The sequence below is a fragment of the Bufo gargarizans genome, chromosome 3 (assembly GCF_014858855.1).
Source record: "Bufo gargarizans isolate SCDJY-AF-19 chromosome 3, ASM1485885v1, whole genome shotgun sequence".
NCBI lineage: Eukaryota > Metazoa > Chordata > Amphibia > Anura > Bufonidae > Bufo > Bufo gargarizans.
This window is the reverse complement of record NC_058082.1, coordinates 249,006,973-249,033,135: the sequence shown is the minus strand read 5'-3', so window position 1 is coordinate 249,033,135 and position 26,163 is coordinate 249,006,973. Positions and strand designations below refer to the sequence as shown.

Here is a 26,163-nt window from a genome sequence, read left to right as displayed (position 1 = left end):
CAAGCACTTTTTACCTTTTCCGTTACTCCTATCTCCTCATACATTGTAAGCTCTTGCGAGCAAGGCCCTCAATCCTCTTGCTTTAATTGTTTACTTGTTTGTTGCTATGTAATGTATGATTTTGCTTGTACATAAGCCTCATATTGTAAAGCTCTTTAGAATATCTCAAAGTTATCTAAATAAAGCCACTGTGATAAACTTTGTGAATCTTTAGACTGCCTGTTTAAGGCAGTAATGTTTAAACAATGCAATTTTATGTTCTATTTTTGTTAAAATGTCTGTTTGGAACTTTGAAGCCAGTTCTTTGTGACAAATTTATGTGACAAGTCGATTTTTTTTTTTTTTTACAATAGTGTACAATAGCGTACAATGTGTACAATATAGTACAATGTAAAAATATAACCGTAGGACCATATTTACAAAGACTAGTATATATGACATCAAACTATAGACAGCTGTTGTGCCACATTTATCAAAAGGTTTGGACCTTTAATACATTTGGTGCATTTTGACCTCTAAGACCTGTAAAAAAAATCTATCTTTCTATGCCTGCAATGACCCCAGGGGGATTTGTGCCACACATTTTCACTATAAGTTCTGATGCAACTTTTGAACATTAACATTTTAAACATAAACTGTGGTCAAAACATTGATTAATGTGATACAAGTAGGCTACTGGTCATGTAAAATATGTAATTTTTTGCAGCCTCAATTATATATGTGATTGTGGATCATCATTTCTAGAGTAGCTGTTTTGTTTTATTTTTATTTTTGGCTGGAGAAAATATACAAAAAATCTATACATCAGTATCTTTTTTCCCTGTAGATTTAAATACTTAGAAGATGTGCCATGCTTTCCACTGGGGTATACCAGATAGTAATTCCATAATACAATAGATAATACAAGCACACAAATTATTTCTACTCACATTATAGAGAAGTAAATTCAATGTGCTGATGAATGTACCATTCCCATCTCTTACAGAAATAGCAGCTGAGGATCTACATTAATAAATATGAAATAGTGCGTTAAAAAGATATTCTAATTGATGTGTTAATGAACTTACTTGGAGTATTTAGCTTAGTCTGTTTATGGATTAAATTCCATTTTTCTCGCTTCTGTATACTTTATGTCAATACAATATATCCATTTTATTTATAACTAAATCAAATTAAAAGATACAATAAAAATGTCGCTCTAAAAATGGTCTGGACGTCAAAACTGTTAGAATCAAATTAACATGTCAACACACACACAATGGGATTTAATGATCAGAAGTCACACGCTATGATTTCAGATGGTAATGTGGCAGCAAATTTATTATGTTAGTGATCGGACAATAAGATAAATTTGCAATTATGCTTTGGGATGTATTGAAAGATTGTGAGAGAAAGGACCTTTGCATAGCAAAAATAACTTTGTAAGCTGATTAACTCATTTTTATAAGCCCCAGGTAATTTTTCTACAGTCTATTAGATCCTGAATTTGTGGTTACTAACAGCTTTGTCACACTTAAAGGCCTCCATTCACATCGGTGTTCTGTCATCTGACGGTTTAATGTTTATTGGGAGCTCCTGACTCTATCTGACAAATGATGTTGGGGAAAAAAAGGATTGGGCAAAGTGAATATTTTGGCCCAATCCTTATGTTCTCCTGGGAGATAAGCCGCCAGGAGTGTCTGTGTGTGACTTTGTTTCCTCCCCCCATAGAATACACTGCAGACATAGCAAGCAATTATTGCGAACAAAATATTCTCTCCTAATAATTGCCTGCTTATTACATGGGGTATGATCTTCATATACATGCAGCAATCACCCCTGCTATATGGAAATGTAATGAATGTGTATAGGGACAAATTATTGCTCCTGTGATTGCTTGTCCCTATAGACATTCATTGTCTCTGTGCAGTAGATCCCTGTTTAGACAGCATTATTTGTTGGCCAGAAACCATTATTTTGGTGTCTTCATCATCACTGTTTTCACCCTACAAACAAATGTTTGCCTGTTCATTGGGTGATTGGCTGCACTATTACACAGGTCAATTATATTGGTGGAACGTTCCTAGCAATTGCCCCAATCACTGGCCAGTATAAAGGGGTCTTAAGCCTTGGTGTAGCCAGTAAAAGTCACAGAAGGTAAACTACCAGAATATATAGTACAGACCAAAAGTTTGGACACACCTTCTCATTCAAAGAGTTTTCTTTATTTTCATGACTATGAAAATTGTAGATTCACACTGAAGGCATCAAAACTATGAATTAACACATGTGGAATTATATACATAACAAAAAAGTGTGAAACAACTGAAAATATGTGATATTCTAGGTTCTTTAAAGTAGCCACCTTTTGCTTTGATTACTGCTTTGCACACTCTTGGCATTCTCTTGATGAGCTTCAAGAGGTAGTCACCTGAAATGGTTTTCACTTCACCGGTGTGCCCTGTCAGGTTTAATAAGTGGGATTTCTTGCCTTTATAAATGGGGTTGGGGCCATCAGTTGCGTTGTGGAGAAGTCAGGTGGATACACAGCTGATAGTTCTACTGAATAGACTGTTAGAATTTGTATTATGGCAAGAAAAAAGCAGCTAAGTAAAAAAAAACGAGTGGCCATCATTACTTTAAGAAATGAAGGTCAGTCAGTCTGAAAAATTGGGAAAACTTTGAAAGTGTCCCCAAGTGCAGTCACAAAAACCATCAAGCGCTACAAAGAAACTGGCTCACATGCGGACCGCCCCAGGAAAAGAAGACCAAGAGTGACCTCTGCTGCGGAGGATAAGTTCATCCGAGTCACCAGCCTCAGAAATCGCAGGTTAACAGCAGCTCAGATTAGAGACCAGGTCAATGCCACACAGAGTTCTAGCAGCAGACACATGTCTAGAACAACTGTTAAGTAGAGACTGTGTGAATCAGGCCTTCATGGTAGAATATCTGCTAGGAAACCACTGCTAAGGACAGGCAACAAGCAGAAGAGACTTGTTTGGGCTAAAGAACACAAGGAATGGACATTAGACCAGTGGAAATCTGTGCTTTGGTCTGATGAGTCCAAATTTGAGATCTTTGGTTCCAACCACCGTGTCTTTGTGCGACACAGAAAAGGTGAACGGATGGACTCTCCATGCCTGGTTCCCACCATGAAGCATGGAGGAGGAGGTGTGATGGTGTGGGGGTGCTTTGCTGGTGACACTGTTGGGGATTTATTCAAAATTGAAGGCATACTGAACCAGCATGGCTACCACAGCATCTTGCAGCGGCATGCTATTCCATCCGGTTTGCGTTTAGTTGGACCATAATTTATTTTTTAACAGGACAATGACCTCAAACACATCTCCAGGCTGTGTAAGGGCTATTTGACCATGAAGGAGAGTGATGGGGTACTGCGCCAGATGACCTGGCCTCCACAGTCACCGGACCTGAACCCAATCAAGATGGTTTGGGGTGAGCTGGACTGCAGAGTGAAGGCAAAAGGGCCAAAAAGTGCTAAGCATCTCTGGGAACTCCTTTACGACTGTTGGAAGACCATTTCAGGTGAAAGCACAGATTTCCATTGGTCTAATGTCCATTCCTTGTGTTCTTTAGCCCAAACAATTCTGTTCTGCTTGTTGCCTGTCCTTAGCAGTAGTTTCCTAGCAGATATTCTACCATGAAGACCTGATTCACACAGTCTCCTCTTAACAGTTGTTCTAGAAATGTGTCTGCTGCTAGAACTCTGTGTGGCATTGGCCTGGTCTCTAATCTGAGCTGCTGTTAACCTGCGATTTCTGAGGCTGGTGACTCGGATGAACTTATCCTCCGCAGTAGAGGTGACTCTTGGTCTTCCTTGGGGCGGTCCGCATGTGAGCCAGTTTCTTTGTAGCGCTTGATGGTTTTTGTGACTGCACTTGGGGACACTTTTAAAGTTTTCCCAATTTTTCAGACTGACTGACCTTCATTTCTTAAAGTAATGATGGCCACTCGTTTTTCTTTACTTAGCTGCTTTTGTCTTGCCATAATACAAATTCTAACAGTCTATTCAGTAGGACTATCAGCTGTGTATCCACCTGACTTCTCCACAACGCAACTGATGGTCCCAACCCCATTTATAAGGCAATAAATCCCACTTATTAAACCTGACAGGGCACACCTGTGAAGTGAAAACCATTTCAGGTGACTACCTCTTGAAGCTCATCAAGAGAATGCCAAGAGTGTGCAAAGCAGTAATCAAAGCAAAAGGTGGCTACTTTAAAGAACCTAGAATATGACATATTTTCAGTTGTTTCCTACTTTTTTGTTATGTATATAATTCCACATGTGTTAATTCATAGTTTTGATGCCTTCAGTGTGAATCTACAATTTTCATAGTCATGAAAATAACTAAAACTCTTTGAATGAGAAGGTGTGTCCAAACTTTTGGTCTGTACTGTGTGTATATATATATATATATATATATATATATATATATATATAAATAAAAGTGCCTTTTAGTGCATACAACAAATGTGAAATTGTTTTTAAATATGTTACTTCTTTGTTATCAGTGCTTGAGTTTACAGGGAAAATTGAAATATTTGCATTATAACACTTGTTCTAATTAATATCATAGTTCTTTTTAAATTAGGTGTATCCTCTGGCAGTCTGAGTATGCAGTTTTAAATCTACTCCAGTACCTGACTGGAGTAGGTTTCAGATGTCATTTCGGCCTTGGACCTTTGGCTTGTGCCCATATTGTATGAAAACCCTAGCAACTACCATGGAAGCACTACATATTAACACTGCAGCTCTCCACTACAAAGTGTGGAATCCATAATGGAGATCTGCAGCATAAATTGACATTGCAGATTTCAAATCCACACTGCAGGTCAGTTTACACTGTGGATTTGTTATTTTCTTAAAATCTTATAAACTTTACTAATACTATACAATGTTGCAAATTTGCCACATGAAAATCTGCAACAGAAAATGTGAGAAAATCTGCTATGTGTGACCCCAGCCTGTAGGTCTCGTGCACAATGCTGTATTATGGTTATGTTTGCAAGGAACTGCAATAATAGGGCAGCTATAAAGATGTAGGAGCCCTCTACTGGACCTATAGTTATAATTATTCTAGTCGTACATAGGTTTTTCAGAGTATTTCTGTTCACACAGAGTCTGACTGGCGCTGCAGAGCAGTGCATGGAGCTTTTTATGGCTCAATAACTATGCAATTGTGCATACGTTCTTAGAGAAAGGGAAATTTTCTCCACAAAATCAAATGCAACTATATTCCAATCAATGAGGTGCACTAGTTATTAGAAATATTATATTTTATACTATCATAAACCTAAGAAAAAATTATATTATTTTAATATGGAAAGTGAATGTCAAATTCTGAATAATTTTAAAACAACGAATACTTAAAATGTTATAGTAATTGCTTAATGTGATTCTCTAGGAAACCCCTCAGGACAAGCATCGATGATTTTCTTATTATTACAGAAGTGATTTAATTAGCTTTATTAAAATCAATAAATAGAACATGCAATTCCTCTAGAAATCCTCAATACATCACCAACAAGGGATCCTTTAGGACTAGATTTGGAAACATATTTATAATACCGATTGGAAATTGTAGTATGATGCTGCTCAACAAAAATCTAAGTATTACTTGTATGTCACATCATGGTGATAAGGCAGGGACTAATTTACTGCATAATGACACATTAGTTATAAAAACGACTAATAATGATGGTTTTTGCATTTATAATTAATTCTAGCTGTACACTACGTGCAGAATTATTAGGCAAATGAGTATTTTGACCACATCATCCTCTTTATGCATGTTGTCTTACTCCAAGCTGTATAGGCTCGAAAGCCTACTACCAATTAAGCATATTAGGTGATGTGCATCTCTGTAATGAGAAGGGGTGTGGTCTAATGACATCAACACCCTATATCAGGTGTGCATAATTATTAGGCAACTTCCTTTCCTTTGGCAAAATGGGTCAAAAGAAGGACTTGACAGGCTCAGAAAAGTCAAAAATAGTGAGATATCTTGCAGAGGGATGCAGCACTCTTAAAATTGCAAAGCTTCTGAAGCGTGATCATCGAACAATCAAGCGTTTCATTCAAAATAGTCAACAGGGTCGCAAGAAGCGTGTGGAAAAACCAAGGCGCAAAATAACTGCCCATGAACTGAGAAAAGTCAAGCGTGCAGCTGCCAAGATGCCACTTGCCACCAGTTTGGCCATATTTAAGAGCTGCAACATCACTGGAGTGCCCAAAAGCACAAGGTGTGCAATACTCAGAGACATGGCCAAGGTAAGAAAGGCTGAAAGACGACCACCACGGAACAAGACACACAAGCTGAAACGTCAAGACTGGGCCAAGAAATATCTCAAGACTGATTTTTCTAAGGTTTTATGGACTGATGAAATGAGAGTGAGTCTTGATGGGCCAGATGGCTGGATTGGTAAAGGGCAGAGAGCTCCAGTCCGACTCAGACGCCAGCAAGGTGGAGGTGGAGTACTGGTTTGGGCTGGTATCATCAAAGATGAGCTTGTGGGGCCTTTTTGGCTTGAGGATTGAGTCAAGCTCAACTCCCAGTCCTACTGCCAGTTTCTGGAAGACACCTTCTTCAAGCAGTGGTACAGGAAGAAGTCTGCAAGGTAAGAAAAACATGATTTTCATGCAGGACAATGCTCCATCACACGCATCCAAGTACTCCACAACGTGGCTGGCAAGAAAGGGTATAAAAGAAGAAAATCTAATGACATGGCCTTCTTGTTCACCTGATCTGAACCCCATTGAGAACCTGTGGTCCATCATCAAATGTGAGATTTACAAGGAGGGAAAACAGTACACCTCTCTGAACAGTGTCTGGGAGGCTGTGGTTGCTGCTGCACGCAATGTTGATGGTGAACAGATCAAAACACTGACAGAATCCATGGATGGCAGGCTTTTGAGTGTCCTTGCAAAGAAAGGTGGCTATATTGGTCACTGATTTGTTTTTGTTTTGTTTTTGAATGTCAGAAATGTATATTTGTGAATGTTGAGATGTTATATTGGTTTCACTGGTAAAAATAAATAATTGAAATGGGTATATATTTGTTTTTTGTTAAGTTGCCTAATAATTATGTACAGTAATAGTCACCTGCACACACAGATATCCCCCTAAAATAGCTAAAACTAAAAACAAACTAAAAACTACTTCCAAAAATATTCAGCTTTGATATTAATGAGTTTTTTGGGTTCATTGAGAACATGGTTGTTGTTGAATAATAAAATTAATCCTCAAAAATACAACTTGCCTAATAATTCTGCACTCCCTGTATTTGCTAAGAAATAACTGTAATTTTCAAGGAGGTCTCTTTGGTAAAATAAAAAAAATAGGACTTTCATAGTAATTTAATTTAGAATATAAAAGTAATGTAAGTAAAGACTTTTTAAAATTTTGGACATAGCATGGAATAATGCAGTCTACTATACTATTCCACACAGTTTTTTTGTTTTTAATTTTTTGCAGTTTACTGACGTTTGTCAGCCAGATGGACGTGAAAAGGATACTGTTTTGACCTCCATCCGACAAATGGAGCTGTATGCAAATGTTTAACGTGTAAATCTAGCTGTTTCCTGCAGTACACACTAAACATAGGGGTGAAACATGATGTGCACTCAGCCTTAAAGATGTCCACAGTAGAGCAATGTAATGACTACTCCAATGTATGGTGCTGTAATGGAGTCACTCATCTCCCTTCCCTCTTTGGCTACAATGATGGTTTGAATGAAAAATTCAAGCAAGACTGCTTGCCATGCGAAAAGTCCAAACAATGGTAAAAATGAACCTCTTCCTCACCGCCTCCCTAATGTAAAGTGGAGGTCAGGTCTTTAAAGATAGCGCCAGGTTTCTGCTGTTTCAAACAACAGACACCTGGGGCTACTGTCTGCAGTTGTCGATAAATCCAATCACTGACATTTAAGTATTCAAGTATTTTTTTTCCACTATTAAAACACAAGAGAAACTATATAAATGTGGTATTATTGTAATTGTACTGACCTGCACAGGGAATGCCATAAAAACAAAACCCATAAAACTGTGGCGGAATTGCATTTTTTTTCTAATTCCACCTCATTTAGAGTTTATGTAGTGCTTCCCACTACATTGTATGCAATATTAAATGACCACTAGAAAGTGAAACTTGTCTGACAAAAAGTCCTCATACAGCTAAGTGAATGGAAAAATAAAAAAGTTATGCATACAGAAAGGCAAGAAGGAAAACAAACACAAAAATAGGAAATCCTCTAGGGCTAAAAAAGAGTTAAACATCAAGGACAGGAAGTAGAATACATGGAGTGACTTCAAAAAATTATTGTACATTCAGAACACCATCCGCATGTTTAAAAAAAAATAATATATATATATATATATATGTTATCAATAAGTGCTAGTAAAAAAATCATTGGTGTCACTTTAACAAGCCATTTGGACAAATACTTTTCAGTAGATTTGATAAATATTATAAAAATAAAATTTTATGTATTGTGTACTTACGAAGCAAGCTGAGTGTTGTTGACCAAATACTCCAAAGGATAACTGCAGCTAAACTTGTACAAAAGTCCAGGCAAATAGCTAATAATTGTAGGTGGGTCTGGTGTGTCTATATATCCTGAAATATTTCCTATTTGAACCATTGATATATTCCCATAAGCATTGAGTCCAGGTATAGTTGACACCTGTAAGTAAGATGTGAGAAATTCTGAGACTTTTGGAAAATATAGTGAAAGAGTAATATATTTTGATGATATTTTGACACAACCTACAAGACGTGCCGGGAGTACATGCCAATAAACATTAAGGGGGAATCAAGATATAGAGTGTAACCATTGACTCATAAAAGGACATTTTGCATGATTATTATTATTATTATTATTGTTATTATTATCATTCATTCTGAGGCATGTGATGCGCCTTTATTAAGGATTGCACAACTGAAATCTTAGTGTAGCCCTATTCTTGACTCTTAATCTATCCGAGTATATATAGTATGTGCATGAATTAATTTTAAAATGATTAAATCTGACCTTAGACAACACAAATATAAAACTGTTATAAAACTGATATATAAATGGGGAGGGAAATGATTTTTGTCCAAGAGTTCTGAAATTTAGATTTAACTTGCAAATCCAATGATATCATGTTTGGATAATTTTTAACAACAGTTTCTCGTACCCTATACAGTTAGGATCAAACTGGACATTATCAGTGTTGGTGAATAATAATCTGTCTAGTCATGTCTAGTAGGTGGGGGAGTGAATAAATGGTTAGATACACTCCCTGAGTCTCAATATTTGTAGAATAGTGGCATGTGCTGAAAAATGTCACACTCACTCATTATAGCCCTAGTGTCCTGACCTAGGGACAAACTGTAGTTCTCAAAGTAGTCTTTATTTACACCTGGGACACATTTAGTACCCATAGAGTGGTGTCCTTTAGAGATATTTCCCAATTCAGCACATATTCAATAAGCAAAATAATCCATTCACAGTAGGAACATCTACATAGAATCACTCATACAATTTCACACACCACAGAGAATTACACATGTAAATGTACAAGTATAAGCTTTTGTATGAGGGTAGACAATGACTGTAAGCCAGGACCAACATATTTTGAAATCTTGTGGTATGGTGTTGTGGAGCACATCAAATCATGACATAATTGTGCCCATTCTTGTCATTATAGTATATTGTTTTCTCAATTTTAAATTTTTATGTAAACACCCACATCCATTTACAAATATGTATCCACACTGTATAATAATGTCAGAAAAAGAAGGGTCAGGGTGCCCAATTAAGCAAATTGTAATTTTCATTTACTTACCCTTTCCCCTCTTTTCAGTCCTCAGTCTCTTTTTATAAAAAAAAAAAGAGCCACGAAAAATAAAAAGAAATCCTAAAAAATAAGAAAAAATATTTGTAAATCCACATGTCTTTCTCTTGATCACAACTCAATCTTTATTGATTTTTTTATTTTTTTTAAAATCTCACTTTAAATTATATTTATGATTTAATTCATCCAAATTTTACTTCTATAATTTTGACTTAAGGGGAATTGCATTGAAATTGTGGTTATATAATTTCTTGTAATGCAGAAGAAAATTTATGTATGAATTCTTAGTGGATACGGTGCTAAGTTTTCTTGATTTTAACAGATTGTATTGTTGATTATATCACGTTGATCATATATTATAAGATGCTTCTGCAGCCAACAAAATGAAATGAGAGAAATATGAATATTATTCTTGTATGATTATCTTCATTCATAAAAAAATTATGGGAATGGAAGAGAAACTAAAGAACCTCAGAAGTTGTGAAAAGAAAAAAGCTGTTGGATCAAGAAGAACAATCATATGGACTTACAAATATTTGTTGTTTTCTCTTAAACAAACCAGACTCATATTTTAAATTCTTCAAAGTAGCTCCCTTTTGCTTTGATGACAGCTTTTGCACACTCTCTTATTTTTTAAATTCATTTTTCAAAAAGATGAAGCATACAAAGGCAGGAAAATATACATATAAAACCTGGAAACCAAGCTGATTGGCATGCAATATTGATAATACTGTGACTCATGCAATCCAGGACAGTAATTCTCCCTGACGTACACAAGAGACCTGTGTTATTCTGGAATGGTTTTCATTTAACAGGTCTACTTTGTCAAAAGTTAGTTTGTGGAATTCTTGAAAAATAACTGAAATAAAGTGGTCTAAATGTGAGGAACCGCTCAAAATCCCCAAACCGGGGGAGCAATTCCTCTGCATGTGATCCATTGCTAACGGCAATCCCAAGCAAAAATGCATACAATGGAGGATGTCGACAACGGAGCACATGCACCACAATGGCATGCTACACAAGATGGAATAGTGTGTGGATGCAAATATAAAAATACATAAATCACTGCGAAAGGTGCACCACAATGATATGCAACTGACAACACTGGCTAATCCCTCAAGCTGATGTTAAGAACTGAGACTTTAGCCAATGTATTCCTGTCAGGAACACATCAGAGCCCTTTTGCACCACCGTCAAGGTATCTCAGTGTGGCATGGGTTCCTACCACTAGACCACCTACGGAGTGTGAACACGGTCTGAGAGGTGCTAATATACAACTTACAGCTTTATCATCTCTCCCACTACATGAGTGATTTCACTATGGAGATATGTGGGAGCTTGGCTGTAAGTTGTATCCTAGCACCTCTCAGACCGTGTTCACACACCTTAGGTAGTCTAGTGGTAGGAACCCATGCCACACGGTGATGCAAAAGGGCTCTGATGTGTTCCTGACAGGAATACATTGGCTAAAGTGTCAGCTCTTAACATCAGCTGTAGGGATTAGCCAGAATTGTCAGTTGCATATCATTGTGGTGCACCTTTTGCAGTGATTTATGTGGAATTCTTGCCTTCATAATGTGTTTGAGACCGTCAGTTGTGTTGTGCAGAGTTAGAATTGGTAACAGTTTCATACAATGTGATGGCCTGATGAGTCAAAATTTTAGATTTTTTGTTCTAATGGTCATGTCTATGTGAAATGTAAAAAAAAGAAGAGCGACTGGTTTCTACATGTGTGGAGCATGAAGGAGGGAGTGTAATAGTATGAGATGCTTTGCAGGTAACACTTTGTGATTTACGGTATTCAAAACTGAAGACATACTTAACCAGCATGGCGACCACAGCATTCTGCAGTAATATGTCATCCTATCTAGTTTGTGACTTGGTGAGACTATCAATTTTTATTTTTTTTAAAGGACAGTGATTCTAAGCACTGCTGTGTCAGATGACATGGACTCCACCCAGTTTAGTTGGTTAGGGATGAGTTGGACCATAAAGTGAAGAAAAAGCAGCATTTATGTGAATAAAGTACTTGGACATATAGCACTGTACATTAGCCAGATAAATAATGCAAAACATTTGTCTAGATAAATAGTCTCTAACAGCATCCAGACAGTGTCAGACATCTATTAGGTAAGTAATGTATATAGATATGAAATTAATAGTGTATACAATGCCTAGAAAATTGTGTTTTGTGTTGCAGAGTATCTTTGGCAACATTAAAGGGCATCTGTCAGCAGATTTTACCTATGTAACTGGGTGACCTGTTATATGTGTACTTGGCAGCTGAAGACTGCCAGCATTGCTGACTGATATATGCGGGAAAAGATTCAGTATAACCTGTATTGTATTCATTTAAATTCTTATTCTTTGTAGACTTTAAAGTCAAAGTGATGATTCTATCAGTTATTAACAGCTATCTTTGTGTGCCATAAAACTACGTATCAGTCTGGTCAGCACCTTCTGCTTTATAACATACTGCTGATAGCTAATATACTATGCTCAACATTTTAGGTTCCCATTAATGCAGTATAATACATTTTAAAAAAACATTATACAGCATCCAGATGAATAGTGCTATATACAGTCCTGATCAAAAGTTTAAGACCACTTGAAAAATGTCAAAAAAATCATATTTTACATAAAATCATATGTAACAAGGTTCCAAGTAGAGCTTCAACATGCAACAAGAAGAAATGAGAGTGAGACAAAACATTTTTTGGGCATTCAATTAATTGAAAATAACGATTAAACTGAAACAGGCTGTTTTTCAGCTGATCCAAATTTTAGGACCACATGCCTTTAAAAGGCCAAATCTGTGCAAAGATGTGGTTTCATTGTCATTTTCTGTCAGGTAGTCACACATTGTGATGGCAAAGGCAAAAAAACTCTCCCTTTTTGAACTTGGTCGGGTTGTTGAACTGCATAAGCAGGGTCTCTCACAGCGCACCATTGCTGCTGAGGTGGGACGCAGTAAGACAGTCATTTGGAATTCCATAAATGATCCTGAGGGTTATGGAACAAAAAAGTCAAGAGGAAGACCCAACAAAAATTTCATCAGCACTGAGCTGGAGGATCCAATTGGCTGTCCCTCAAAACACTGGACGATCCTTGACCCAAATTAAGGCCCTTACTAGTACTGACTGCAGCCCCATAACCATCAGACGGCATCTGAGACTGAAGGGCTTCAAAAACAAAAAACGTCTTCAAAGACCTTGTCTCCTTGAACGCCACAGAACTGCTCATTTGGACTTTGCAAGAGAGCACCAAACATTGGACATTCAAAGGTGGAAGAAAGTTTAATTCTCTGATGAGAAAAAATTGAATCTTGATGATCCTGATAGTTTCCAACGTTACTGGCATGATAAGCAGATCCCACCTTAGATGTTTTCTACACGCCACAGTGGAGGGGGCGCCATAATGGTCTGGGGTGCTTTTTCCTTCAGTGGAACAATGGAGCGTCAGGAAGTGCAGGGGCGTTAAATGGCCTCTGGCTATGTCCAGATGTTGCAGAGAGCATTCCTTATGACTGAGGGCCCTCGTCTGTGTGGTAAAGACTGGGTTTTTCAACAGGACAATGTTACAGTACACAATGCCCGCAGGACAAGGGACTTCTTTCAGGAGAATAACATCACTCTTTTGACCCATCCTGCGTGTTCCCCTGATCCAAATCCAATTAAGAACCTTTGGTGATGGATGGCAAGGGAATTTTACAAAAATGGACAACAGTTCCAGACAGTAGATGGCCTTCTGCGGCCGTCTTCACCACTTGGAGAAATGTTCCCACTCACCTCATGTAAACGCTTGCATCAAGCATGCCGAAGCGAATTTTTGAAGTGATAAACAATAACAGCGGAGCTACTCATTACTGAGTTCATGTTTGGAAGTTGTATTTCTGTTTTGGGGGGGGGGGGGTTAGTTTATTTTTTCGGAAGTGTGGTCCTAAACTTTTGATCAGCTGAAAAACAGCCTGTTTCAGTTGATTTGTTGTTTTCATTAAATTGAATGCTCAAAAAATGCTTTGTCTCACTCCCATTTCTTCTTGTTGAAGCTCTACTTGGAACCTTGTTAAGATCCAGCCACGCTAAATATGATTTTTTGGCCATTTTTCAAGTGGTCTTAAACTTTTGATCAGGACTGTAGTATCCAGATAAGTATTGTGTGCAAAGTCCAACTATATTTTGAAGGGTCCAAATAAATGTACTGTCATACAACATACCAGAATCCCCAAAATATATGTAAACTGGTATTCCAAAAAGATGCTATCATGTTGTGTTCTAAAAAATAGTGCAAACCTCATTCAGAGTAACAGTATCATGCAAAACATTTCATATATTGTCTAAATTAGTAATGGCATACAGTGTCTACATACAGTATATAGTCTAATACAATGGCCGTATAAATAGTGTTGTACAGCTGTCAATCAGCTTCCAGATGCATCAGTGTCATGCATCATCCAGATAAATGTAGTCACATTCCGTCCAAAGAATAGTGCCATACAGAATCAGTACATAAGAAACACATAGGCACCACTTATTGTGTCATACAATTTTTAGAATGTAACCTTTAACTTGTCTTTACATAAGGGGTATTCCCACCTTGGTCTCATGGCCAAGATAGGAATAATCACAGTAGGCGTCTGCTGAGGGTATATGGAGTTATGGAAACATCTAAGCAGGATGTGCTTCACTGTTTCCATAACTCTCATAGCAGTAAATAGAAGCTAGGCAAACAGCACTGCGGAGTTACGGACACAGTGTTGCTTGCTGTGCTACGTTGTTTGTGTAGTTCCCATTCACTGCAACAGGAGTGATAGAAACAGCAGAGTGCAGGCCACTCTAGTATTTCCATAACTCCATATCACCCTGGCCAGCACTTATTGCGGTTATTCCTATCTCAGCCATGAAAGACCAAGAAGAAAATAACTCTTTATAATAGTAGTTCACACAATTTGAATGTAGATATAACTGCTAAAAAGTGTAGCTTACCACTAGGTTATTTGCACAAGCTTCCAAGGTGCTCAGGTTGATGGTAAAAATAACCACTGCAGGGAAGGTATTATTGTTTATGAAGCCTCTGCAATGAGCATCTCCATGTTTCCCATTAAGTGATAAGTCTGTTTCTGAATAACCAGAAAAGAGAACTGTGCAAAAGTTTATCTTCATGGTTATTGTCTGCACGCCACAGTAGACACTGATATCTCTTTCCGCTGAAAACAACAAAAAGAAAAAGTAAAGAGCAAATAATGTGCTGAAAATTTAGAAACCGATAAATATCTTACTCTTGTCCCACAACCATGGACAACATTCCTTTATACGATTTGGAACAGATGGAAATGTTAGAAGGAGAACAATATATCACAAAGAAATAGAAAAGGCAACCACTTATGCATTTAACACATTGCCTATAATTGCAGAGAGCATGTATATGATTTGTGTTTGGCTGAGGAGTCAAAATAGCAATAGCAATAGCAAAATACAGATAAAAATTAAAGGGGCCCTGTCAAACATAAATTATGAAAACTACCTATAAGAAAAATGGTCTTTGTTACCCATAGCAACCAATCACAGTGAAAAAGATGAGATGAAAGCTGTGCTGTGAGAGGTTGCTATGGTCAACAAATAATAGTTTTTTTTCTTTTTCTTTTAAGGAGTTTCAATTGCTCCTATAGTTTAAAAACGAAACAGGGAGAATAATCATGGGTGCAGATCCCCCTAACTTTTCCCCACTCAACTCGAATTGATTCACAGTTCTCTGTATATAAAGAAAAACCCGTCAATCAAACCCAGCTTGGCAGAAGGCCATTGAGCCATATTTGGCAACAGGGCCAAAGGGGGCCCAAAGGCCCTTATGCTACAGATGAAAACACTAGCAAAATATCTTTGCATTGGTGCCTAGAAGCTTCTTGTTATGCCTCTGTATCAACCATGTATGAATCAGAATGCTTTACTAAATATTAATGGAATAGCATTTTATCTAATGAAGACCATTTTACTTAAAAATGTAGGCTATAATATTTTGCAGCAGATAGATCTGTGTTTGATTTAGCTATTGCATACATGAGGACATCACGCGTCACAAAGCAATTTCTTTTATAAAATTAATTGAAGCAGCCAAATTAAATTTTTCAATGCTTCGCACATCACTAATATTTACTCCTAGATTCATTATTACTCACTGATAATTTTAGTCGATATCCTATATATTCATATAGTAATTACGTATATGCTGGCTTGGATATTATCAACATCCTTCAAAAAACTGATTGGAAACGTGTAGAGACAGAAATAAACGGAAATGGATTTAGGCCTAAATTTGTTCTCGCTTACAGATAATTTTATGGAATACCCTGTGTAATGATATAGTAAGTATGTATATGCTGGTTTAAATATAATAAACAACTCTCCCCCCCCCCAAAAAAAAAAAATGATTGGAAGTTTGTGGAGACAAAAATAAAGGGAAATGGATGCAGGCCTAAGTTCACTATTACTCACAGATACTTCCTACCCTGTGTATTGGTGTACTAATCACCTATATGTTGGTTTAAGTAAATTAAACACACCAGAAAAAAGAAATTCCAGCCATGTGGATATGAAACTGACAATTGATGCCTGATGCTTATTTACACATTAACACTGACAAGTAGATTGTTGATCTATCCTGTGTATTGGTATACTGATAACCTATATGCTTGTTTAATTAAATTGGACATTCCCCTATATGTTGGTTTAATTAAATTGGGCAATAAAAAATAAAAAATTTCCAACCATGTGAATATGGAATAAACAGAAATGCATGATTGAGGTCTGATGCTTATTTTCATGTTAACACTCACAGGTAAATTGTTGCTCTACCCTGGGTATTGGTGTTCTACATGTTGGTTTTATTAAATCGAACAATAAAAAAAAGTGAAATTCCAACTGTGTGGATATTAAATAAATGGAAATGGATGACTGAGGGCCAGGCCTGATGCACAATTTCACATTACTACTTGCAGGTAATTGTTGCCCTACTTGGTGTACTGATCACCCACAGTATATGCCAGTTTAATTAAATTCAATACTCTCTCCCCCCCTAAAAAAAAAAAATAGTAGAACTGTGTGTCTGGAGATTAGAAATAGATTTAGCTTTAATATTTTCTTCTCAATCCCTAATATATAAGATTTTCAAACTAAAACAAAAAATATGTGAGATAACCTGACACCTGCTAGATTGATGGTAGAACACATGTTGTACAGTTTTCTCTTATTCCACAAACCCTCTTCCACCCAAATAAAAATATATTTTTTTTTTCAGAGAAAACAGAAATAAAATGAAAGGATTTCCTTGGAAGTAGCTGCTTTTGAGGTTTGCAATAGCTGCAGTTGTGCTAGCAGGCACAGCCAGGCTTAGCTCCCCTCTCCTCACTCCCTGGCAGACAGCTTCCCTGCTACTATTCTACACTCACAATTCTTGTTCTTTGTAATTCTAGTCTTTCCCTTTTCTGTCCCTGGGAGTAGAATACAAGCTTGATTGATTTCTGACTGTCCCTGACTTCCTAAGATAGTTTTTTTTGGCATACATTGCTACACCAAACCACCTTCATTCACAGCCTAGCACAGAATTACATTCTGCTCGTTCTGCTAGGGCACCTGCTGCAGCACTTATTGGCTCATCCAGGCTGTCTATTAGCTTGGGAGTAAATCAGGGCAAGCTGTCCCCCCTTTTCATCTCAGAATCATGTGAGAACCCTTCTTTTTCCTCCTTAGTGCTTTTTCCTGCTGACATGTTCATTAAAATGACGCAATGTGTAATTTTGGTGGATTCATTCAAAATTAGACTGAAAAGATCTGGGTTCATCTGCCATCGAAAAATTGAAAAGTTTGGACCAAACTGGGTTCGGTCTGAACTGGTTCGTTCATCCTTAATTAGTAGTAGCAGCAGTAGTATCATTATTTGTTATCTGCATGCTCTATTAGAGAAAATTCAGAGGTTGTCAAGATGCGAAAACTGTTTATAGTATGCTTTACCTATGTATCACAAAAACGTGGTTTATTAAAAAACAAATATCTGCAAGATCAAAATAAAAGTTGTTCTAGATTTTTCCAATAATATACTTTACATAGGAAAATGAACGCAAGTTAAGGATCGATAAAGTAATATATAACTGTGCATGAAAGCATGCAATGAAAAGTATATTATGATATATAAAGAATGTTCAATATAAGTGAAGCATCGCAGATCCAATAACTGGAACTTGATCATGTATTTGTACCTAACTTATTTTGTTACATTCTGCACACTAAGGAGAAAATAAGAAAATATTTATACATCAATAGATAACAAATGATCTCTGCCCTGGCCATGAGATTTCCTCTTTACCATTTTCTTTCCTGAAACGTGCTTATCAGCAATTGTAAGATCTGTCATTTTTAAACACAAATGTGTATTTAAAAGCAATAATTTTGTCAGAATCCTCTTCAAACTAAAGTAAGAATAAAGCACTGTTTGTGAGAAATAGAAAGGAACAATTTTTGCATTTTATTGTTAATTTATAACTATTCAGTCTTGATGATTTTCTTTTTTCATGAATAGAGATGAGAAAAGTTTTAAACATGTTGATATGGCAACGAAGTTCGGCAAGAAATTAGATTTGTTCCAAATTAATTTGTCATGAATCACTATAAATAAGGTATATACAGGCTACTCTGCCTTAGGGTACGGCCACATAGAGCAGCCATGCTGCAGGGGGGTTGCGACCATGCTGCCATTAAGAACCGCGCAGCCAATTGGCCTGCAACTTAATTTAATTTAATAATGAAGACCGCACTGTTAATGGCCGCACGGCATATTTATTTCAAACAGGGGCTGTACCCATTTCTCCAACTCTAATGCTCTCCTGCCCTACAGATGGAAGCCCTTCTTCTGCCATCTGCTTTTCCTCCTTTTCCACATTATCTAATATTGATGAATATATGTCATCAGGAACATCCAGCTCCTCCTGTCTCTGCATCTTGATAACTTTTCTAGGAAACTGAGACTTTGAAGGATGATTTGGAAGAAGTAAAGCTAGCAAAAGATGAGGCTGGTCATCATTAAGACCAAGTTCCCCTTAGGGGCGCAGACTGTAGGAATGAGTAAATGTAGGAATAAATAAATAAAACGGATGCAGCATAAGTCTCCCTGTATTCTCCATATCCAAAATTATTATCTTAATCATTTTTAGCAACACTGTCCCTAGCACATGAGTGCTTATCACGTCTCTCCCTATGCTTAACTCAGAGGACAATGATGGAGATCACGTGGGATGAGGGTCTTATATAGCTGTGACACCACAGTAGATGGCTACATGCGGATTGGCTGGCTGCACGGTATTATCAGTGATCATGCATTCCCAGGTTTGTCTCCTCTACACTTAGTTTTGCTTTGTAAAACGTGCAGCCGCCAATTTAGGAAAACCTGATCCTTTACCATGTAGTTCAAGGAAATTTGGATTAATTTAGAATTGAAGTTTTCCTAAACTTTGAACCAAATTCAGCTTCGAATGCTTTGCTTTCCTTAACACTAGAATTGAACTTCATGTGTAATACTACTTACTAGTGCAGCCTGATTTGTCCATTTCTGTACCTTCATTCTGGTGGTCGACAATACATGGTAAATCATATATGGTGCCCTCTATCAACACAGAAGTGCATGCCCCATACACATGTTCTGTAAAACTCCCTCCACCTCGCCCGCCTATATACAAATGTGTGAAAGTTGTAGTGTGCAAGGATTGTCTAATTGTCTATATATAAGCTTCCGACACTCCCTGAACATCTCAAATTTTACAGCACTTGCACAGACACTACTATAGTGGATAGATATAATCTTAACATGGCACATAAGTTAGGTGAGTGCTGCTGCATTGATAAAGAACAGCATACAGAATTCATTTAATATGCTTACCCACCAGAATGGAGTAGCACAGATGAACAGACAAAGCGGACACCACTAGTAACATCAGTTTTTAATAAGTGCTAATTGAAAAAATGTTTTTCTCTTCTTCATAAGTTCAAATATAAATGCATTGGTGGCACAACCCATCTAAGAATTGAAAAATAATGAATAGGCTGTGCATGAACAACATAAAGTGACATTTGCCTCATACAAACAGCCATAGTATAGCTTTGTTTTGGAGCTATAATAGAACATGCTGCAAAAAATGTATGTTCCATTGCACTTAGTGATAGACGAACATCGGCCTGGGCGTTTTCGCAATCAAATGTTCGCAAACCGCGGGTTCGCGAAGGGCCCCATTCATTTTAATGGCAGGCATACCTGGAAAACTTTCAGGTCATATTTTCAGCCACCAAATACTTACTATAAGTGCACAAATCATTCCACAACATGGGCAGTGACATACCAGAGGGGGATCAATGGCAAAAATTCCCACAAAAAATATGTATTTTAATCAGGGGCAATTTTTATGCATCTTAAAGGGAAACTCTCAAAAATGTGCCTTGCTGGAGCCTAGAACATTTTATTTTAGGCCACGGGAGTATGGGCCCTAAAAATTAGGCATTCACCAGACAGAAAAAAAACAAGTGATTATGTGGCTGGAGGTATATTAGACGGTCAGTGGACAACAATTTTACTGTAGGCCAGTGGAGTACAGGCCCCAAAAATTATGTATTCACCTGACAGAAAACAACAAATGATTATGTGGCTGGAGGTATATTGGGAGGTCAGTGGATAACAACTTTACTGTAGGCCAGTGGTGTATAGGCCCCAAAAATTATGCTTTCACTGGACAGAAAAGAACAAGTGATTATTTGGCTGAAGGTATTTTAGGTGGTCAGTGGATAACCATTTTACTGCAGACCAGTGGCGTACAGGCTCAAACATTAGGCATTCCCCAGACAGAAAAAAACAAGTGATTATATGGCTGTTAGGTATATTAGGCAGTCAGTAGATAACAATTTTACTGTAGGCCAGTGGAGTACAGGCACCAAAAATTATGCATTCATATGACAGAAAAGAACAAGTGATTATGTGGCTAGAGGTATATTAGATGGTCAGTGGATAAGAATTTTACTGTAGGCCAGTACAGGCCCCAAAAATTATGCATTCACCTGACAGAAAAGAACTTGTGATGATGTGGCTGGAGGTACAATTGGCGGTCACCGACTAAAAATTTTACTGTAGGCCAGTACAGGCACCAGAAATTTGGCATTCACCTGACAGAAAAGTCTGGAGGTACATTAGGTGGTCACTGGATAAAATTTTTACTGTAGGCCACTGGAGTAGAGGCCCCAAAAATTAGGCATTCACCTGATAAGACGAGGACCATTCTTTGTTCTGGTAGTGGCGGATATGTGTGGGCTGACATGAGGAAATCCAATTACACGTGGTCGTCATATGTGTTGAATTCCTCCGAGATCCATGCCTCATTAATTTTTAGATTAAATGTGAGGTAGTCTACACTGTCGTGAGCCAGGCGAGTGCGCTCATCGGTCACAAGCCACCCTGCTGCACTGAACGCCCTTTCGGACAGGACACTCAACGAGGAGCAAGCCAAGAGTTCCAAGGCAAATTGTGCCAGCTATGGCCACAGGTCAAGCCTGCACGCCCAGTAGTCCAGGGGTTCCTCGTTTCTCAGAGCGTCCACATCGTCCGTTCACCCGATGACACCTGTCGGCCTAGGCGTTCCCTGAGGCTGGATCCGGAGGGTGGCTCTCGATGGGTTGGCTGCAAGAATGATCTCATATCCAAAGTGACCAACACATCTTCAAACCACCCTCTTCTTGCAGGCGCAGTAGAATTGGTACCCGTACCTGTTTAGCTGTGGGTGGAAATTCCTTTGCCAGCGTCCGCAACAGCATAATGCAGCATCTCTCGGAACAAGGTCTTGAAATGCTGCATTCTGATAGCCCGCTGGGATACTGGTAACATGTCTGCCATTTTGTGTTTGTACTGGCGGTCTTTGCTACCCAGTACTGGTCCTTGCCCTTTATGCTTTTTATACGGGGGTCCCTCTTGAAATACTGGAGCATGATGGCCCCCATTTGCACTAAATTGGAAGCGGTGGAGCACCCTAGCTCCTGCTTATTGCCCAGGAGAATGTCATCCTCGGTCTCCTGCCTCCAGCCATGGACAGCATCAGGGATCCCTAACAAGTCCACCTCAAAGCCTGCTCTTCTTGACTTCCCCCCCAGCCACCATTCTCCTCTGACTCCTTTTCAGACTCCTGCTGACTTATCTTAGATAGAGTACCCCCCATGCTCCTCGACGGCTTTATCAATGACACTACGCAATGCACGCCCCAGAAAGAAGGCGTAAGGTATGATGTCGCTGATGGTGCCCTGGCTGCGACTGACCAGTTTAGTGATCTCATAAAATGGCTGCAGAAGTCTGCATGCGTCGCGCATAAGCAGCCACTGGTGCAGTGAAAAGAAACCAAGATCTCCTGAACTTGTCCTGCTGCACAGTTCATACAGGTAGTCGTTAATGGCACGTTGCTGCTGGAGCAGCCTATGAAGCGTATACAAGGTGGAGTTCCAGCCTGTCGGGCTGTCACAAATAAGACGTCTGACAGGCAGGCGTTGTCGCCTCTGAACATCAGCAAGGCGAGCCATGGACCTGTAATATCTTCTAAAATGGCCAGAGATTTTCTTGGCCTGCTGCAAGACGTCCTGGACCTGTGGTATTTGGCAATGAATCGCTGCACAAGTTCAGGACGTGTGCCATGCACGGCACGTGTGTCATTTTGCCCTGTTTAAGCGCGTTCAGCAGTATTTTGCGGAAGCAGGTATATCGCACCCCTCAATCTGTATTTTGTGGAAGCATACATATCAAACCCCTTAATCAGTATTTTGTGGAAGCAGGTATATCACACCCCTCAATCAGTATTTTGTGGCAGCAAGTATATCACACCCCTCAATCAGTATTTTGGGGAAGCAGGTATATCACACCCCTCAATCAGTATTTTGTGGAAGCAGGTATATCAAACCCCTCAATCAGTATTTTGTGGCAGCAGGTATATCACACCCCTCAATCTGTATTTTGTGGAAGCATGCATATCAAACCCCTTAATCAGTATTTTGTGTAAGCAGGTATATCACACCCCTCAATCTGTATTTTGTGGCAGCAGGTATAGCACACCCCTCAATCAGTATTTTGTGGAAGCAGGTATATCACACCCCTCAATCAGTACTTTGTGGAAGCAGGTATATCAAACCCCTTGATCAGTAATTTGTGGAAGCAGGTATATCGCACCCCTCAATCAGTATTTTGTAGAAGTAGATATATTGAACCCCTCAATCAGTATTTTGTTGAAACAGGTATATAGAACACCTGAATAAATATTTTGTGGAAGCAGGTATATCGTACCCCTCAATTTGTATTTTGTGGAAGCAGGTATATCAAACCCCTTAATCAGTATTTTGTAGAAGCAGGTATATCGCACCCCTCAATCAGCATTTTGTGGAAAAAGGCATATAGAACTAGAGATGGCCTTGCGGTTCGCCCGGCTGTCGTTTCGTGGCAAACTTTGCGTGTTTGCAATTCGCCGAACATGCAAACATATGGAGATATTCGCGCCCACCATATTCTTTTACATTGTGAAGAACTTTGTCTCGTGACACATCCATCAGGTGGTACAAGACAGCCAATTGAGACGTTTCAGCACATGGACATACCCCCTACCTTTTAAATAAACCTGATCTGGCCGCCATTTTACATTCAGTGTTTTGACAGTGTAGGGAGAGGTTGCTGTGTGGAGCAGGGACAGGCTGTTAGGGACACCAAACTCTAGTTAATAGTGCCACAAAAGCCATCTGCAGCCTGTGCTGTCAACGCATAGGTCGCGGTAAGCCCAACATTCACCTAGGGATGACTGCCTTAAGAAGGCACCTGGCCCCCCATCACAAAGCCCAGTGGGAGCAAGGCTGTAAGAACCCACAAAGCCACACTCCCAGCTCTCCACGTCCTGCCTCTTCTCCTTCTCCTCTATCCTCCCATTTGTCCTCCACTCCACCTTCGACTATGCCGTCGTCGCTATCATCTGGCAAAAGGCAGGACTCTGTGGCCCAAATGTTCGAACGTAAAAAGTTGATGATGCCGGATAACCCTCTGGCACAACAGCTTACCGCCAGCTCGGAACTGCTGGCCCGCCAACTACTGCCATATAAACTGGTTGACTCGGAGGCTTTTAAAAATTTTTTGGCCATTGGAACACCGCAATGGAATATCCCCGTAGGAATTATTTCTCTCAGAAGTGCATCCCAGAGCTATATGGCCATGTTCAGCAGCAAGTGATTGTATCTGTGGCACAGTGTCGGTGCCAAGATACATCTGACCACAGACACTTGGTCTAGCAAACATGGGCAGGGAAGGTACATAACTTTTACTGCCCACTGGGTGAACCTTCTGACGTCCGTCAAGCATGTAACTCGTGGCACCTGTATGGATTTGGTGTTACTGCCACGGATTGCATGCAGGCCTGCCTCTTCTCCTCCTCCTACTCCATCCTCCGTTTCCTCCTCGGCTGACTTCTCCTTTTCCACTGCTACCGCCTCTTCCACTGTGTCCCTTAAAGTATAAAGTCATTTTTTTTTTTGGGGGGGGGGGGGACTATTGGATTGTGGTGATTAATATTACCTTGGTGGCCCTATTTCAACTTTTCACTGTGTATTCAATGACCCCTTAATTCCACATTCTTGTTCCCTGTACTGCCTATTTTTACCTGTGCTTAAAATAGGGTTGCTAGGCGTGCTCCGTCTTTCTGTTGATAGACGGAGAACGCAGCGTACAATCATTTACTTACAGCCAGGGACTGTAAGTAAATGATTAAAGCTACGTCCTCCCCAGCAGCTGATGACAGTGCCTGGGCTGTGTGCACTTCTCCCTTTCCCTGCGCTTGGCAGACGTTTTCTCACTCAGCAGAGCTGGAGAATGCAGAGTTGGTGCAGCGCAGATCAGGAAAGGGAGATCTGCCATCTGCTCAGTGTATAAATGAAAGCAACATTTGGTAAGAGGACCCCTTTGTGCTGCAGAAGATTAACCCTTTAGGAGGGAGGGCTCTGGTTACTGACACTTTTGGGGGGCTATTGTTACTGGCTAGTGAGGGCAGGCGGGATTAGCCTCAGGGTGAGGGCAGTGGCAGCCATCTTAACTGAACAGTGAAATTGCAGTTTTATGCAGACTGGTTGCCAAGGGCTGAATCTTATTAAATATGGGGTAAGTCAGTCTAATAGTAACTGATTCTGGAATATCATTGTGGCGAAAGCCACTTCGCCACGGTGTTTTGGAGGGGGCTGTTTGCTCTGGATTACGGGCCCTCTCATCAGTCAGGCCTCCTTTGTTCACAAAGGACTTGTACTAACTTGAACCCCTGGTCTAATTTGTGCCATTTTGGGATGTTAAATGTCTATGTGTATTGTAAAGGGTGGGACATTGTATACGTTGAGTAGTGAGGTCTGTTCTATTGTCTCTCTGTGTGTATTGGCGATGTCCCTTTGTCCTGAGAGATAATTGAATTACGTCTCGGTTGTCTCCAGGACAAGACTATTGTGTATTCTCCTGCCTGTGATGATTGCATCAACCCAGTGTGAGGTTATTGTATCACAGGCAGAGGGGAGGATTTTGTGTGGGAGTGTCTGAGTGTATTGTACGTGGTTATTGGCTGTTTTTACAAAACCCTGTGGGTGGTAACCTTGTTGGAAAAGGTGTATAAATCAATGCTTGTGTGTCCAAATAAAGAGTTCCTGTTTTTACCCTTTACCAAGTTGAGGCTGGTGTTTGGGTAACTGATCGACACGGAGGGATTGCTATACGCTGAAGATTTGCTATACTCCCCTGGCATAACTACTAGCTCTTGTAAGAGCTGTTCCTGCTCTCTGGATGTAGGAGAGGTTCACCCACTGGAGCCTGGAGCCTTGTCTTAGGTCCAGGGTGGGTAGCAGACGGTGAGACCTCAACCAAGCTTCGGCGGTTCGTGGGGTCTGCAGCGCTTACGGTGTGAAGTGGAGTACTAGGAGTCCTCGGGAAGCACTAGGAGCATCATTCGACAGAGGAACCCGGTCGGGGTGCTAGGAGATCCGTTACAATCATGTTATTAGTAACTACATATATGAAAATTGAAATTAGGGTCTAAATGTGACAGTTATCCTTTAAGCTCCCCAGAACCTACTCGACAGTGCCAGGTGAGACGTTGCCATGCTATGCCTCAGCTGTTGTGCCTGGAAGCCAAGAGCCACACCGGTCCTGCACTGCTTTCAGCTCTGTGGTCACAGGCCGATTGGTGGCTAACCCCGCTAAATTTGACATTTGGAAAAGTGTGACAATGGTGCCAATCTGCTGAGTGC

General features: G+C 39.4%; 1 protein-coding gene across 1 annotated transcript in view; it reads right to left on the bottom strand.

Annotated features, from left to right (window-relative positions):
* The window catches only part of ZPLD1 (zona pellucida like domain containing 1), a 154,211-nt gene that overhangs the window by 109,556 nt on the left and 18,492 nt on the right, over positions 1-26,163 (bottom strand). Inside the window, exons 3-6 of the mRNA XM_044285577.1 lie at positions 18,110-18,119; positions 14,827-15,047; positions 8,504-8,685; positions 930-1,002 (exon numbers count right to left, since the gene is read on the bottom strand). Of these exons, the coding sequence (XP_044141512.1) occupies positions 930-1,002; positions 8,504-8,685; positions 14,827-15,047; positions 18,110-18,119 (486 nt within the window). The remainder of the gene's footprint in view (positions 1-929; positions 1,003-8,503; positions 8,686-14,826; positions 15,048-18,109; positions 18,120-26,163) is intronic.